General features: G+C 42.6%; 1 protein-coding gene across 1 annotated transcript in view; it reads left to right on the forward strand.

Annotated features, from left to right (window-relative positions):
* The window catches only part of LOC139657999 (SEC14-like protein 1), a 37,467-nt gene that overhangs the window by 486 nt on the left and 22,040 nt on the right, over positions 1-14,941 (forward strand). Inside the window, exon 2 of the mRNA XM_071536001.1 lies at positions 1,372-1,461. Within this exon, the coding sequence (XP_071392102.1) occupies positions 1,399-1,461 (63 nt within the window). The 5' untranslated portion in view covers positions 1,372-1,398. The remainder of the gene's footprint in view (positions 1-1,371; positions 1,462-14,941) is intronic.

A 14,941-nucleotide genomic window follows, 5' to 3' on the forward strand; every position in this document is an offset into this window, starting at 1 on the left:
AACGTATGTAAAGATAACGTTCAGCTGCCAAGTATGTTGCCATGATTTGTTATTAGGAAAGAGATTTACGCTTTAAATGGAGTGTGTCTGCTTCTGTTTGTACGTGTGTGTGTCCTGTCGTCTCTCATTTAACACAATTTTACGTATCTCTTTGGACGTAACTGTGAAGTTGCTGACAGATCCTGAAACATGACGGTAATTATGCAGTACAGTAGCTAGATATTTGTTATTCTAGAGAGGAATACTGCTTGCGACTTGTTTGCCTTGTGTCTGTCTTAGCCGGGTTATTATTAGTCTGCCTGCCCTGATCCCTCAGTAAGTAGTGCTGGGGCTTTAGCTCACACCCCTCCTTCCAGCCATGTCCCCTCTCAGCACGGCGGCCCAACACTTTGAACAGCAGGAGTTTGAAAAAGACAAGTATCAGCATGCTGAACAAAACAATAACACGGAACATGACGTCCAAGCCAAATTTTGCACCTTGGCTCATGTTGTGCCTCTGGGAAATTACCTGGAATTTTAGAAGCATTCATCACCAAGCAGATTTTTGTTTTGTTTTCGTTATTACAGATGCATTTGTCTAACTGCAAAGTGATTTTAAAAGTGTGGTTAAAAAATTACTATAAATTTGCTAGAAAATTATTCATATGTTAACTCAGTCTCAGGTTCTATTTTCTAGGCTCTGCTAGAATGTTCCAGCATATGGAATGTGCTGTTTACATTTTAATGAATGGAATGAACCTGTTCATTTATCAGTTGATGGCGTATTCATCTTGAAGACATTTCAACACTTTAGTGTTTGTGCATACACCAGTAGTTGTGCCTTGTTTTTTTTTTTTTTTAAGCATTTTGTCCTACTGTGATTCCTGTAGAGATAGTAGTTGGACTTAGCATAGTTGTATCCCCAGTTTTTGGCAGTGAAATTCCATTGCAGTGGTCGACTGGAGGGTGTTTTGATGAATGAGCGGGAAATGCTGCATCCATTGATCAGTGAGACACAGATCCTTGGTCACGGCTCAGGAGACTTCCCTCCTGCAGTCCATCAACACACACTGTTCTCTAGGGCATCAGGCTTCTGGCCAACACACACACAAACGCACACACAAACACTAGCGGTCAGCATCATCCGGCCAGACAGCCCAAATACACCTTTACTTAATGACATGTCAAGTCTCCTTGTCCAGGGCACTGTGATAATGCTGTTATTTTGGCACTCGACAAACAGTTTGTTTTTGTGACGACACCGAGAGCCAATCTACTGCAGCCCTAGATCACAACCTTTCTCTCTCTCGCTAAAGCCTATGATTATAGTTACATAAACTCCAAAGTCATCGAGGTGTTGTTTTTTTCTGACTCTTTTTTTTCTCTGTTCAGGTTGTCGGTGCTATCGTAATCCCCACCATGGTGCAGAAGTACCAATCACCTGTGCGGGTGTACAAGCATCCCTTCGAGCTGGTGATGGCGGTAAGTGTCTGTACACCCACCTGCAGTCGACCTCCAGTCCACATGAATATTGCATGCCATAAACGGGGAGTTATGTAATGGTGATGAGTGTCCAGAGGTCACCTTCAGATTGTGGCCACTGAGAACTGCACACCTTGCATGTGATCGACTCAGGAGGGGAAAGTGCCACTGCTGAAGGCTACTCATTATATCCCAGTCTGCAATGTACGCATTTCACTCAGTGTTCCCACAGCTGGCGATCACATTGCCGTGCTACTGTCCATTGCCCAGTTGTTGGCAAGCTGCATTGTCAATGCTGTTTTAGCGATTGGCAGGACCTATATCAATGACGGGCAATGACAAGAGAAAGTTCAGCAGCGACCAACTGTTTCTCGCATAAAATTGAATAAACAAGGCTCTAGTCGTAGAAATGGACTTGGAAGTGGCTTTTTGCTTGCGAGTTGCTTGCATTGTGAACACAGCTGGCTAATGAACGGATCATTGATTGACTGGCTACCATGATTTTAACAGTTAAATTACAGTCTTTGTGTCCCCCACCCCACCCCCCACCACGCACGCACACACACACACACACACACACACACACGCGTTTCCTATATACGATGCTAAAATTACTTCTACTCCATCTGGCAAGCATCTAGCTGACTCTCATCTTGACGCTGAAGACCTGCACATCGCTCAGTGAGGTGTGCAATCACTGCGCTGTATGTCCACGCACTCAGCATCTGAATATACAACAAGGCTGTTATGTCTAACAGAGGTTCCACCGCTGAGTTGGTGGTGGTAGTCCATTTGCAGTGTAAAAAATTCAGAGCTTGGCCAGGCTTTTAGCGAACGACTTCCTCGCTGCATGTTTCTGTTCACTCTCAAGATGAGTGCCTGTGCTGGGTGCAGAGACTGCAGATTTGCATGCCTTTTTCCAACGTTCTCACCAACATCCTGCCGTCTCTGCTTCCTCTCCCATAATTTCCATCTTCTCCTGATTTCCTATTGTCTGTCTCTCACTTGCCCCGCTCAGTTACCAGTCAGTATTTGCCCCAGTGCTGGAGGACAGCAGAGGAGTGGATGTCGGGGAGGGTTCACTGGCTAAATGCTCCAGCAGCCAGCAAGTGGAAAAACACTGATTCAGCCCCTCTCTAGTGTCTCTCCCTACTGAAGTTTCACGACAACACTGGGGCTGGGAGCCTAGGGGAGAATGGACGTTAATGTACTTCACACTTCATCTCCATATCTATCATGAGAGTGCTATGTTTAAAGCTACACTAATGTACAGGATAACAAGCTGTAGTGCACCATCCAAATCAGTAGGCTACATTTCTTGAGATGAGATGAAATGGTGAGACTATATTTACACACTGGATGGATTCTCCCTTAGTGGTTTACTCAGCAATGTTTTGACGTCAGCTGGTCTTTGTCAAGCATATAGTGTGAGTGTTTGCCTGAGGAGGGTTAATTGAGGTTGAAACGTTGCTGATTATACAACAGGTAGTTCCAGCAAAGCAGTCTAACTGGTCGAAGATGCATTATTGCTGTGCTGAAAATTTCCATAAAGCATGGATAGTCATGCTTTATTGGTTGCTATGCCAGCTCCTCTGGTAACCAGGGAGTTAGTTAGCAGTCTGTCTTGTTTTTTCCTGTTTTTTTTTCCTAATGTATACTTGAAGAAAACCCTTTCAGTCAGTATCCATGTGTTGGTAACCATTTTATAAAAGCCATAAGTCAGCAACGCTTCAGCAACCGGTTGAGGTCAAAATGTTGCTGAATAAACCACTTAGGCAGCATCAATGCACTGTGCAAATATATATTTTTCATTTAATTGTCTCACCTTTCAAGCACCTGGTCAGGATGTGTACACACACATATTTGGATTTACATACACTACCTTCTTGCATACACTACATTACCTCTCCTGCATTTACTTTGTATGCACCGCCTATCATTAGTTTATCGCACACTGGGTTCCAGACAGGTGCTATTTTTTTTTTTACAAGGGAATCTGCTTGTGAACTGGCGTGAAGGAGGATGCAGGAAAGCTAAATCTCCTTAGCACAGGCTGGATTGAGCACCGGGCAAACAGATGGCTATAAATAGAGGGCTGGTTCTCTACACCTGGGGCTACACATGCAACTGAAGAGAGGGGATAGTAATAATAGTACCACCAACTCACAGGGGTTGAAAGCTGGAGATGACCCGCCTCATGAGTTTTTGGGGATGGAGTGTTTGCACTGGGTTTAGGTTCGGAAAACTAATGGAGTTGCCCCAGGTGGGATAAACTAGGGTAGGAATAAGGTCAATGTAGAAGAAGCTGTCTTGCCCTAAAGATGATGTTGAAAGATGTTTGCTTTGATGTAATGATTAAGGCATAAGCTATGTTGTCAGAACGTATTGCGAGCAGGTAGGTTAATGAGTGGCTGAAATGGACATTTCAGTGTGTCTGAAGCAGAGTTTGGTGCATTCTTTCCCTTCTTGTGACTCTGCAGAGAGTATTTTTGCAGACACTGCAGAGCAGACTTAATGGTGCGTCACAACACTTGCTGGCTCTTTTTTATGGAGATTCCAGTGAAATCTCTCCCTTCTTACTTCTTCTTTTGTGGTTCTATCACCATGCAGCATAGTAGTGTAACAACATCCTGCTTTTGTGGGAATCTGACATGACGCAATTGTGTATGTAGTCTATGTGTTACTAACTTGCTTTGTGTTATCAAATTGTTAATGTCAAGGCTACTTTCACTTTTGCTTGTGTGTATGGTTTTACATACTGTAAGTAGGCCTATACATTATGCGCTGTAGTTCCAAATAATATAGGCACTCTGCTATATTGGGCCGTAGCTTAATGTAATGTTGTCGTTCTTCCCCTCAGCAGTTCCTCTTTCAAAGGCTTCTGAAATATTTGCCAGTAATGGCTTCTCCCTTTCGTCTGTTGGGGGATTATGTTTGACATTTTGCTTTGAGGAATTTTGTGTTCTCTCTCCACTTCACTCTGCTGTTTGGATACTTTCAGTTCTTTGAATTACCCATTTACTCTTCTGAGGGGAAAAACCAAGGCGCTACATTCCTCTGTTATAGCCTTTAAATGCATTCCTCTAGTCTAGATGAAATGTAGTCTCTCTTCACTAGGTCTCAAGGAGCCACTCAGTTCACTGACGGGTGCTATCAAAGTATTTCAACCTCTAGCTAACGCTGCTGTTGTTGGTATAGAAGGAATGCACTGTTGCATAAGTCACTTGGATCTCTGATACCCTCCAGCTGTTTTTGTTCTTTAGCAGTTACTGTACCCTGCCTTTTAACATGGCCAGTATTCCCACTGTTGATATGTTTTTGGCAGATTTGGCAGCCTTCGTACAGCTTAGCAGTTGAAGGTCCAACCTGTTTGTTTTATAACCTGTAATTTTAATTCTAATAATCATGTGACATAATAGCTGCTCTGAATAATGTTTACTCACCTGTTTTATTAATAGTAGTAGATACACAGGTAAATTACCTGTGTATCCCACAATCTGGGCTATAGGAAATAAGAAAGCAAATAGAAAACTAACCTTCTAATGGACAATTGTTGAGGGTCTAAGGTGATTAAGGGCTGTACAAATAGACTTGACTTTACTTGACACTTGACAAATTCTACTGTGATGTTCCTCTAAATGACTTGTTGCAGAAATGTCTGATGGTGTAAATGTCTGATAGTTAGGATTGCATGTCACTTAGAGAGCCAGCTCCAGGGAGAATGACGAGACTAGAAGGGTGCCGTAGTGAAACGCACACCGCTGCACCCTATTAATAAGAAATTCTGAACTTCCTCTGTAGTTAAAGTGAACTCAATTGACAACACCACTATCCTTCCGAGAGCAGTGTCCATTGGTGGCTATGCACCAAGAACAGCTGACTGGGTTTGTTGGAGTTACAATACAACACACATGCACGTACATGATTATTGACCTGGATAGTCTTCTTATCTTTCCACAGAGTTGGCCTATATTTTTTTAGAGGGAGGTATCGCTGGAGAGAGGAAGTACAGGAACAGTGTGGTGTTGTTTTTTTACATCGTCCTCAGCCACTGCTGTCCCTCGAGTCTACTGGCGCATCTCAATAACAGGAAGTGTAGCTGATGCTGTTGTTGCTATTATCGCAGCAGTCCACTCACAGAGCCTGTGGTCTATCCTCCGGGAGCAACAGAGGAATGTCAAAAACACAACACAATACCCCTCTCACTACTGTTTCAGGTCCAAAGGGAAAACTGCTCCTGAAGTACATCCACTGATGTAGAATGACTTCAGTATCCATGAGAGGAGTGAGAAACTGCCTGACCCTGGATTAGTAAATAGCCGCTACATCTACGCTGCCTGCTATTTTGTTTGAGATTAAAAGACGGCAACAACCCCCAAAGTCTTTATGCTCCCAGATGAATACACATGCTGCAGAGAGAGAGGGTATTAAGTGAGTCAAAGCCTAGTCTAGCCTAACCTGCTCCATGGAAACGTGGGTATGGGTGTGCAGCTAATCCATGAGGACAAAGCACACTGGTCCTCCTTGTCCCTGTGGAAATGCTACAAGGGTAAGAACAGGATGTACCATGCCAATGTGATGCCTGCTTCACATGTGGGCACCATCAACAAAAGGGGATGTTTCTTTCTTAGTTAAATCCTCTTTACCGAAGGCAACAACACAAGCAGATCTTAAGGCCCTTTCTCCCCTAAAAAAACAAAAAAACACTGAAAGTCTGTATGGTGTCAAACTGCTCATTTTCACTTTCAAAATCAAACTGGATTGTGCTGGATACAATCGGATACTTGGTGTATGCCAATGGTTAGTAATTAATGCTGATAAAGCTTGGGTTTATAATAGCATTACAAACACGTGCGTTTGAGTATCGGAACAGAAAATATCAAAAATCAGATGAAAGATGGGTAAATAGAGCTAGAATATTAACTGAGGCAGAAGGCCATGACAGGCAGACAACAGGCAAGAGCATTAAAGGACCAACGTACAGACAGAGTGGCCCAGATTACGTTAGCCATTTATTAGGCTTAGCTCTCCTCTCCTGCAGCCTCTTGACAACCACTATGTGACTTCACACCCAATTCTACGAATTTCAGTGTTTCGTTTTCTCACTGTGGGGCCCACCCACTCTGGTTAAGTGAAAAGAGCGAAAGGTGAAAGAGTGCACCGTACACACACCACCTTCTGAGAAATATCCATTCACACTTTTCCTCAAAGCGCTGCCAAGAAGGTGGGCTGGAGCCTGTTGTCTGCTAAATGAGAAGTTGAACTCCTCTGATTTCAATCTGAACAAACGGAAACGGATCAGCATCATACAGTCAACGTATCATAATGCATCAGCTGTTTCAACCAGGTCTACATAACCTGCTGATAAGGAGAACAGCAGAGTTTGGCTTTGCTGATCATTTCTTCTCTCCTTCATACTTTCCTTCTCACCTCCTCATCTCACCTCACTTGTCCTGTCCTCCCCTCCCCTCGCCTCTCATCCCTAATGCTTCCTGTCTGTGCACTAGGTGTTTGGCTGGTGAAACGGTGGCAGCAGTGCAGCAGGTTTGACTGTGTGAACAAGGCCGTTGGCCAGCCTAATCAAATAGGCCCTCATCATATGGATGGCTGTGATAATTGGCAGGGAACCTCTACACTACTGTTTTCACTGTGTTTAACTGCATCACGGCAGGCACACCGGCTCAGTGTCAGCTCATGGAAAATATATGATACCACATATGATACCCTAGCATGTCCCTAGCATGTCTTACACTGTCCCTCTGCCCTGTATTTGAGGCCCTGTCGTCCATGATGTACCCAGTGTCCGGTATCGAGAACCGGTTCCAAACTGTCAGGGCCTTATGCAACTGGGACCTTTTTACTTTCTTTAACCTTACGTCACTTCATAGGTTACGCCATCCGTCAACAAAGCATGACAGAGTTGTTTTCATACTGGTTGACCATAGCAAACACTTGAAAGTGTGGCTGAGCTTCATGAAAAACAAATAATGATAGTGCTTAATTAGCCTGCAGGTTAGTTGGCTAGCTAACAAAGCCAAAAACCAAATGCTTGTTCAGATTAGGAGTAATAACTCAGACCAGAAGGACTAAAGAAAAGTTCTTGTAATACAGTAATTTATATTTGGTAATAAATCTACCTTAACAGGTTCATTTTTACTGTTCACTTTTACTTGTAACGTTAGTGAATAGATCTACACCAACATCACAGAATTGTTTTTCTTGGCCAGTTATATTTTTAGGCATTATTTGTGCACAGCCGATTCCACACTGGATCTCCACGATGGCACCAGACATGGTTGCTAGATTCGTTACGCAACTGCAAAGCCTCTTTTTGGTGTAGTATTATCTCTGTTGAATATTCCTAAAAAGAGAGCATATCTATTGTTACTTTATTTTACCAAAATTAAGGGAAAAGATACTTTGTCATGGTGGACAATTTACTGATTATAGCCTAAATATTTTAAGAATAAAGGTTTTTTCTTCATGAAACATTTTCATGTTTTTCAAGTGCGGGGTTCGCTAAGCAGAATTGGATTCAGAACTGATCAAATTCAGATGATTCCTGACCCTACTTGTACCATAGGTGTCAATATGTACTCTCAAACACTACAACTTTTCAGTATGTATCAGCACTAGTGTTATTAGGACAAATTCCTGTACATTTATTATGCATGGCATTTTACGTAATTTTCATTCTGTTTGTTCTTTGAACTCGTTGCCAAAATGCTGCCTTAAACTATGATATTAATTCCAGATACTGTTAAGCCAGTGTTTTTCTAAGCAGTTGAATATTTTCAGCAAAGTGATAATAATGTTTGCTGAGGAGCTTTGTAACACAGATTCTGAACAGTCTGTTAATTCTGTCTTCTTTGCACAATGAACTAGTTTGGGCTCTTTGCGCCTCCTATCACTGTCTGTATATGGGTCATCCCTAGCAGGTTTTTCCGAGTCAGGGCAGCCAAAACATTGCATTGTGCCTTTACTGTGAGCCGGTGTTTCTAAACTGGGCTTATCCTGCTGTCCCCCTTCTCTCTGTCTGGCCTGGCTCGGTACAGAGCGGCCCGGCCAGGGTGATGGTCTGTCCCACCATGTCCTGACCCACTTGCATCCAGGTTTGGGTTAAGGCTGTTGCAGCCCAATTCTCTGGCCCCGAAGCATCCGAGGCTTTACCCTATTGTTTTAATCCGCCTGTAAGCCCCTGGCTTGTCCATCACTCATTTCTCCTAATGGACTCACTTCCCAAGGTGTTTACTATCCCCTTATACAATCGGAAGGTTCACCTACATGTCAACCTGGATGATGGAATTGGGTTAAAGAATCACATGGCAACACAAGTTGTTGATTTTTGTTTTATTTTTCTGTCATTTAATTATTTCAGTCTTACTCTGTCATGGTGATGTGGTCCAATTGGAAAAAAGACCACAGACAACTAGAATGATGCTCCTTTACATTCCATTCACACTCTCAGTTCATCAATGGAGATTGTGTACCAACTAGGAAATTTAGTATGTCTATCACCAATGATATGTTTGCTGATTTAGCTGCTTGATGCACACTTTTCTCATTACCTTTTCCCGGCATCGCACCTGTCTGTTTTGATTCAGAGAATCTCCCCCCACTCTTCTGAATGAATCTGTCAGAGCTTCGCCTGCAGTGTGTAATTCATTGATTCTGGCGGATACTGTTTGCCAAAAAACATTTAAGAATTATGGCCTGCCTTGGCAAAGGGGCTTATCTTCCCGCATGCTGCTTGAAACCGCATTGATAAAAGACTGTACCGGCACCACGTGACTCTGGGAGCCAGTGTAAAAATCCTGCAGCTGATTTCATTCACCGATCACAAGGATACTCTCTCCCTCTCCTTCCTGCTGCAAGGTCGAGATGCTGCCCCGACGACTCCCCTCCCCCACTCCGCTTCGCTCTGCTGGTCCTGTAGAGACACACGCACACGCACACGCACACATACATACAAGTGGACAGATGAATTTGTGCACACATACTCTTACTTACACAATGACCCGTAGCTTAATTTGCACCCACATACACGCTATAGCGTAGCAGTGGATGGTGACTCACATCTGCGTACGTAGGAGCTGGGAATGACGTTAATAGGAACGTGTACAGTATATGTGTGTCACAGTGTGTGTCACAGTGTGTGCCAGTGTATGCATGCTGCCACATTTTCTTGTATGCTTGCACATATTTTGATCATTTGTGGTTGTATTTTGGCCTATATGAAAGTGTTTTTCAGCTTGAAAATGATTTAGCTGAAGATGTGAACCAAATAGAGAATGAAGCTTGAATTAAACAGACAGGGAGAGCCCCCCCCCCACCCCCCACCCCCCCCCCCCCCCACCCCCACCCCCCTTATTTAGTATGCTAATTCTGTTTCTCTTCCCCTCAGCCTTGCGCGCATTCTCAGTCACACCTCAGCTCACACACACAGTGTATCCCATAAATCCTTTGACGACGCAGTGATCACAAATCACCGCTGCCCCGCAGCCGCTTCTCCGCCCGGCTGTCCTTAGGTTCACTGCTCCTGACGCAACCTTTCCTGGAAGAGATGAGGTGCTCAATGAAGCCGCTGCAGCATTTACCAAAAAACAGTCAATAGAGGTTCAGCTTGGTTCACGGAAATAATTGAATGATAGAATAGCTGTGGCAGAACAGGGAAGGAATATGCTTTGGCAGCATCTCTCTTTCCCTTACTGTAAAGGAGGATATCAGTTATGCTGCACAGTTTCCTGTAACTCATCGCTCACGTGGAATTCTCATAGAAGTGAATGCGGTCGTGTGGCTCCGGGTAGAACATGATACTGCCAGGGTTATGGGTAGGGCGGCACAGTTATGCTTGAATGATAATCTTGATTATTTTGCTAGATATTGTGATCACAATTATTTGACTGGATGATCTGTGGAACAAGTTTTTACTTTACCTTACATCAACACTGGCTATTTTCAACCACAGTCTAACTGGAATGTGGAAAGTGTTTCAGTATTGCTTTGCCAATATCCTAACATGTAAGAGAAGTTACAAAGTGCTTCACAGTTCACAACAAGGAGCAATTGCAAGGAATAGAACATGTAGTGCAAATAGAACATAATGTACTTTAAAAAATACACAAAACAACATACCAGAGAGATAAAAGCAAAACAAATTACATTAAATAAATCAAAATATATAGTATAAAATTCAATAATGAATGAGGCAGCGTGGCTAAAATCAGGATTAAAGGTAAGCTTTTCAATAAAAGTACAATTAAGAAACAATGACACTTACTTAACTTAGCTTGGCTTAATAAAACTTTCCTTCTAACCCATCTCTCAAAAATAAATTCAATGGCATCATCAATGCATGGTGGTCATTTACTATGATTGCCGTTTCCCTTTTTTCCTCTGTTGGAAACCTGATGTTATGAGTGGGGCATGTGATTAAGTCTAGTATGCTGCTTTTGTGAACCTAGAACTAAGTGTTGAGATGGTGGAGAAAGAATTTGTTACAAAAAGGTTTCACCTGTTATAAAACTTAAATTAAATGATCTACTTTTTCTCATCATTCTGCTGCTGCAGCACAAAGTATTTATGTGCTGCTTGGTCTCTAAAATAAAGCAACAGCCACTAAAAAATAACTACTTTTGTTACAGGGGCCTTATTACGCACGACCAAAAGCACTTGAATGTGCAAGTTGTCTTTACGACTTCTAAACTCGGAGCACATGAAAGAAGCATCACTCACTGCTAGCCAAGTCGTTTGAGAGAAGCTCTCTATGAAAAGAAAAGCAAACGCTGGCAAGAAGTAATGGCTGATGTAATGCTTAACTTAGCAAAGGATGGTTCCTATCAAATAGATGGAAATGAAGCTTTCAGTAGATTGCCTGAAGTGATTGACAAACCCTATCAAATGCCCATTTGCAAATATTTTTCAGACTGCGATTCCACAGCTGTGCTTGCAATGCTGCGAGAAAATAGCAGGCCAACTTAAAGATGTACAATGTTTTGTCATACTTAAGAGCATTATTTGAGTCTGACTATTCATTTTATTCGTGACTAGAATCGATGCAGTGCTTGTTTACCTTTTGAAACCGGAATTCACTAAAATAAGTCTGAAAACCTGTTTTGACTGATGCTTATGGTCTCAAGTTATTCTTCTTACTTGTGTTTAATTACCTCAAACTTGATTAAATTTTTTTTCTTATTGACTTATACTGCAACCTGTTACCAGTTGAGTTACCTTTCTGTAACTTACAACCTTGTCTTCGAAAAGTAAAATGAAAGAATTTTGATGCATATAGTGAAGATATCTGAAAATATTGTGATTATATTATATGCCACCCCTGAACTACATCACTCAGGCATATTTGATTGCGTTTGGTTGACTATTTGGTTGAGATCAGAAAGTACTGAGCAAACAAACTATCTTTTTCATTTGTGAGAAACTTGTTTGATAAAATTGTATCCCACAGCACTGATTATTGTGCTATCTTAAGAATTTTCTCTTTTTAATGAGACTGCAGAAGAAAAACGTACTCAAGAGTTATAGAGACACTGGAGAGAAGGTTCTGGCAGGATTCAGTCCTAGGCCAGCAGGGATGCATGTGGTTCCTGGCATGAGGGTCTTATCCACTACACCAACACTGGGCACAGCATTTCCTGTTGTTACTGTGACGAGTTTTTGATAGCCGACAGATGGGCTTCCTACTGCTCTCTATTCCCTGATGCACCCATGCAGCCAGTGATGCATGCATAACCTAGCCCTACAGTTCGGCATATGGCATGCCCACCAAATATTTAAAGGACCTTATATTTATCATGCCTGATGAAGCTGTATGCAAAACACGTAGCTCATGACACTCTTCAATAAAGGTCCTTCTTACTGAATCCATTGTCCTGGACCTTGAATGTGTGATTACAACCACGCATATATGTGGAGTTTTTCGCTTTAGCTTTAATGACCTTAGATTTATGTAAGGTCTATATATTCCCCCTTCCCCCAAGTTGGCAGTCCCAGGCAATTTTGCCATTACAATGCACACTGTACTAGTGAGATCATTGGAAGAAAAGAAGTGGGTGGCATGGCATGCACAGAGACCAAAGGCTCTATTGTTGCGTCTGCTCAATCAGGAGCTTGTTCTCTCCCCTACCATAAATCTAGCCTACACCTAGGCCTAGATGCTATCGGAGCAGATGGGAGGACAAACGATGGAATCCACAAGTGGGTTGCACCTATCCCACACCAGCTAGTAACAATGCAGAAACTGGCGTGATGGACCAGAAATTGGTTCTGCAAAAACAGGCGGGTGATTTAACCTATGAGTATTGTCAGCATCAAAAATATTTGCATGACAAATCTGTTGGTTGGTTTGTTGCCCTCTGGATTTGCATCAATTTTCATCCTGCCTACCTTTTGCTATTCCAATGATTGCCCATGATTTCCCATTAAGACCTTTTTGTATAACACTCTCCTTCCTCTGGAGCTCTCTCCCTTTGCACTTGACATCAACAGCTCAAATCCTTCCAAAAGCCCTCGAAACCCACCTTAACAAAGGCTCGCTTTAATCTCTAATCTTGCTCTATATATTTTGTTTAACGCTTTGTTGATATTTTTTGCGTTACTCTGTCACTTCAGTTTCATGGTTTGTTAGGTTTGTAAAATATCTTTTGAGTACACCAAACACTATCTTAAGTGCTATACAAATTTTTATTTTTATTACTACTATACTAAGCTCTGCAGCTGTGTCCACACTCAGTATCCCTGTAGTGCTGCAGTCTACAGCTGTATAACTGGTTGGCCCAGCTATAGAGAACAGGGACATGGAGGCCCTCGGTACATTACAGGATCCTTTCCCAAGAGAGTGGTCTCACCTACTTAAGCTCACATGAACTGCTCCCTATTCAAATACTCACTCAGTACACATTATCTCATTCAAGAGGGGACATGATGCATAATGAAACCGGTCCTGCACATGTTGAATGGAGCAAGTGGAGGTCCTGCCACCATCATTAGGGCCCGGCTTCTCTTTTAAACATTGTTTTTATGGTAATTCTACTTTGAGATACAATCCATCAGAGACTGTGGCAAGGATGATATACACAGCATAGGCTCAAGTTTGAATAGGACCAACCAACCAAGCTTGGTTTTACATTTTCCATTAAATTTTAGGCATTTAGCTGACACTCTTAGCCTGAGTGCAGCAGTAGAAAAAGCCTTAATTCCTATCATTACAAGCAACCAGTAGTTAGGGGTGCAAGGGTCTGAATACCCAGACTATTCTGGTGACCCTAGAGTGATCGAATAAGAGAGAGGTGCTTGGAAAGGAAATAAAAAATGAGAACAAAGCAGAGCTAGAAGGAAAGATTTTTTTCTTCTTGTTTTTAGGATTAAATCAATCACATTTTTTTTTGATAATCTTTGAATGTACACTCAGACTGTAAAATGTTTCTTCTCCATGAGCACCAATATCTTGATGCCTCAGTGTAGTCTGTTGCAAACCTACCCTGCCAGTCCTCATGAGTGAAAGAAGACAAGAAAATACCTATTTTGTACATTGTGGTATAGTCGGGTTATATAACTGAATGTCTGGCCATGTCTGTGTCTGAGAATAGATGCATCTTCTAAGTACCCATTAACACCACTGTTTCTTTTTTCCCACCTCTCTGCATTTGAGTCGATCAGAAGAAACCCAGCAGCCTGGAGCTGCCTGCTCAGTAACTTTCCTCTTGCTCTCTCCCAATCCTCACCAATGACCTAGTTTGAAGTTTATTGCTTCTCTCTCTCTGAAATGAAAACCAGGAGGAACCCCCCCCCCTCATATGCCATTCTCTCCACCTCATCCTCTATAGTATTCACCTCAAATCCGGCCCTGACCCTTTTAGGAGAAATGCAGTCTTACTCTAATCATGTTGTGTAAGCAGATTCCAAAGTGTGTCACACACAACATGACGTGTGCTAACCTGTCTCATGAATGAATGTGACTTTATTTGTGATTGGTGGCAGCACTGGCATCCCTGCTGGTGCCCATTATACTATCCTGATATTCAGACCGAATGCCCATTTTGTTACCACCATTATTCAGCCTGAGATTGCATCCTCTTTAGCCATTTTCTGTGTGTGGGGGGCGATTGTTTCTCAGAGCGAGATCAAGCCGTTGACTATAGCAACACCAGACTCTCTGAATTGCTCAACAAAATCTGAAAAGTGGGCGGGACGCAATTCAGGAGTCTGGAACCAGGCTACCATTATACCTGAGGAGCCAATAAATTCCCAACAATGATGGCCAGGAGTGGAACACTAATCTATAATCGTTTCTCAAATGTTCTTGAGCCTGACCACCAGACCAGACCAGCATCCTCTCTGCCAGCAAGACCAGCAGCGTTGAACATGACCCAGTCAATCCAATCAATAATTGGCACACCCAATGCCACACAATGCCCCATGACTTTCCCTACAACACTACAAGTATGTGACCAGGCCAGTGTGTGAT

Source organism: Centroberyx affinis, unplaced genomic scaffold (assembly GCF_046629955.1).
Source record: "Centroberyx affinis isolate AG114_WGS23_722 - 3 ecotype Tasmania unplaced genomic scaffold, CSIRO-AGI_Caff_v1 ptg002812l_1, whole genome shotgun sequence".
Classification (NCBI taxonomy): Eukaryota; Metazoa; Chordata; class Actinopteri; order Beryciformes; family Berycidae; genus Centroberyx; species Centroberyx affinis.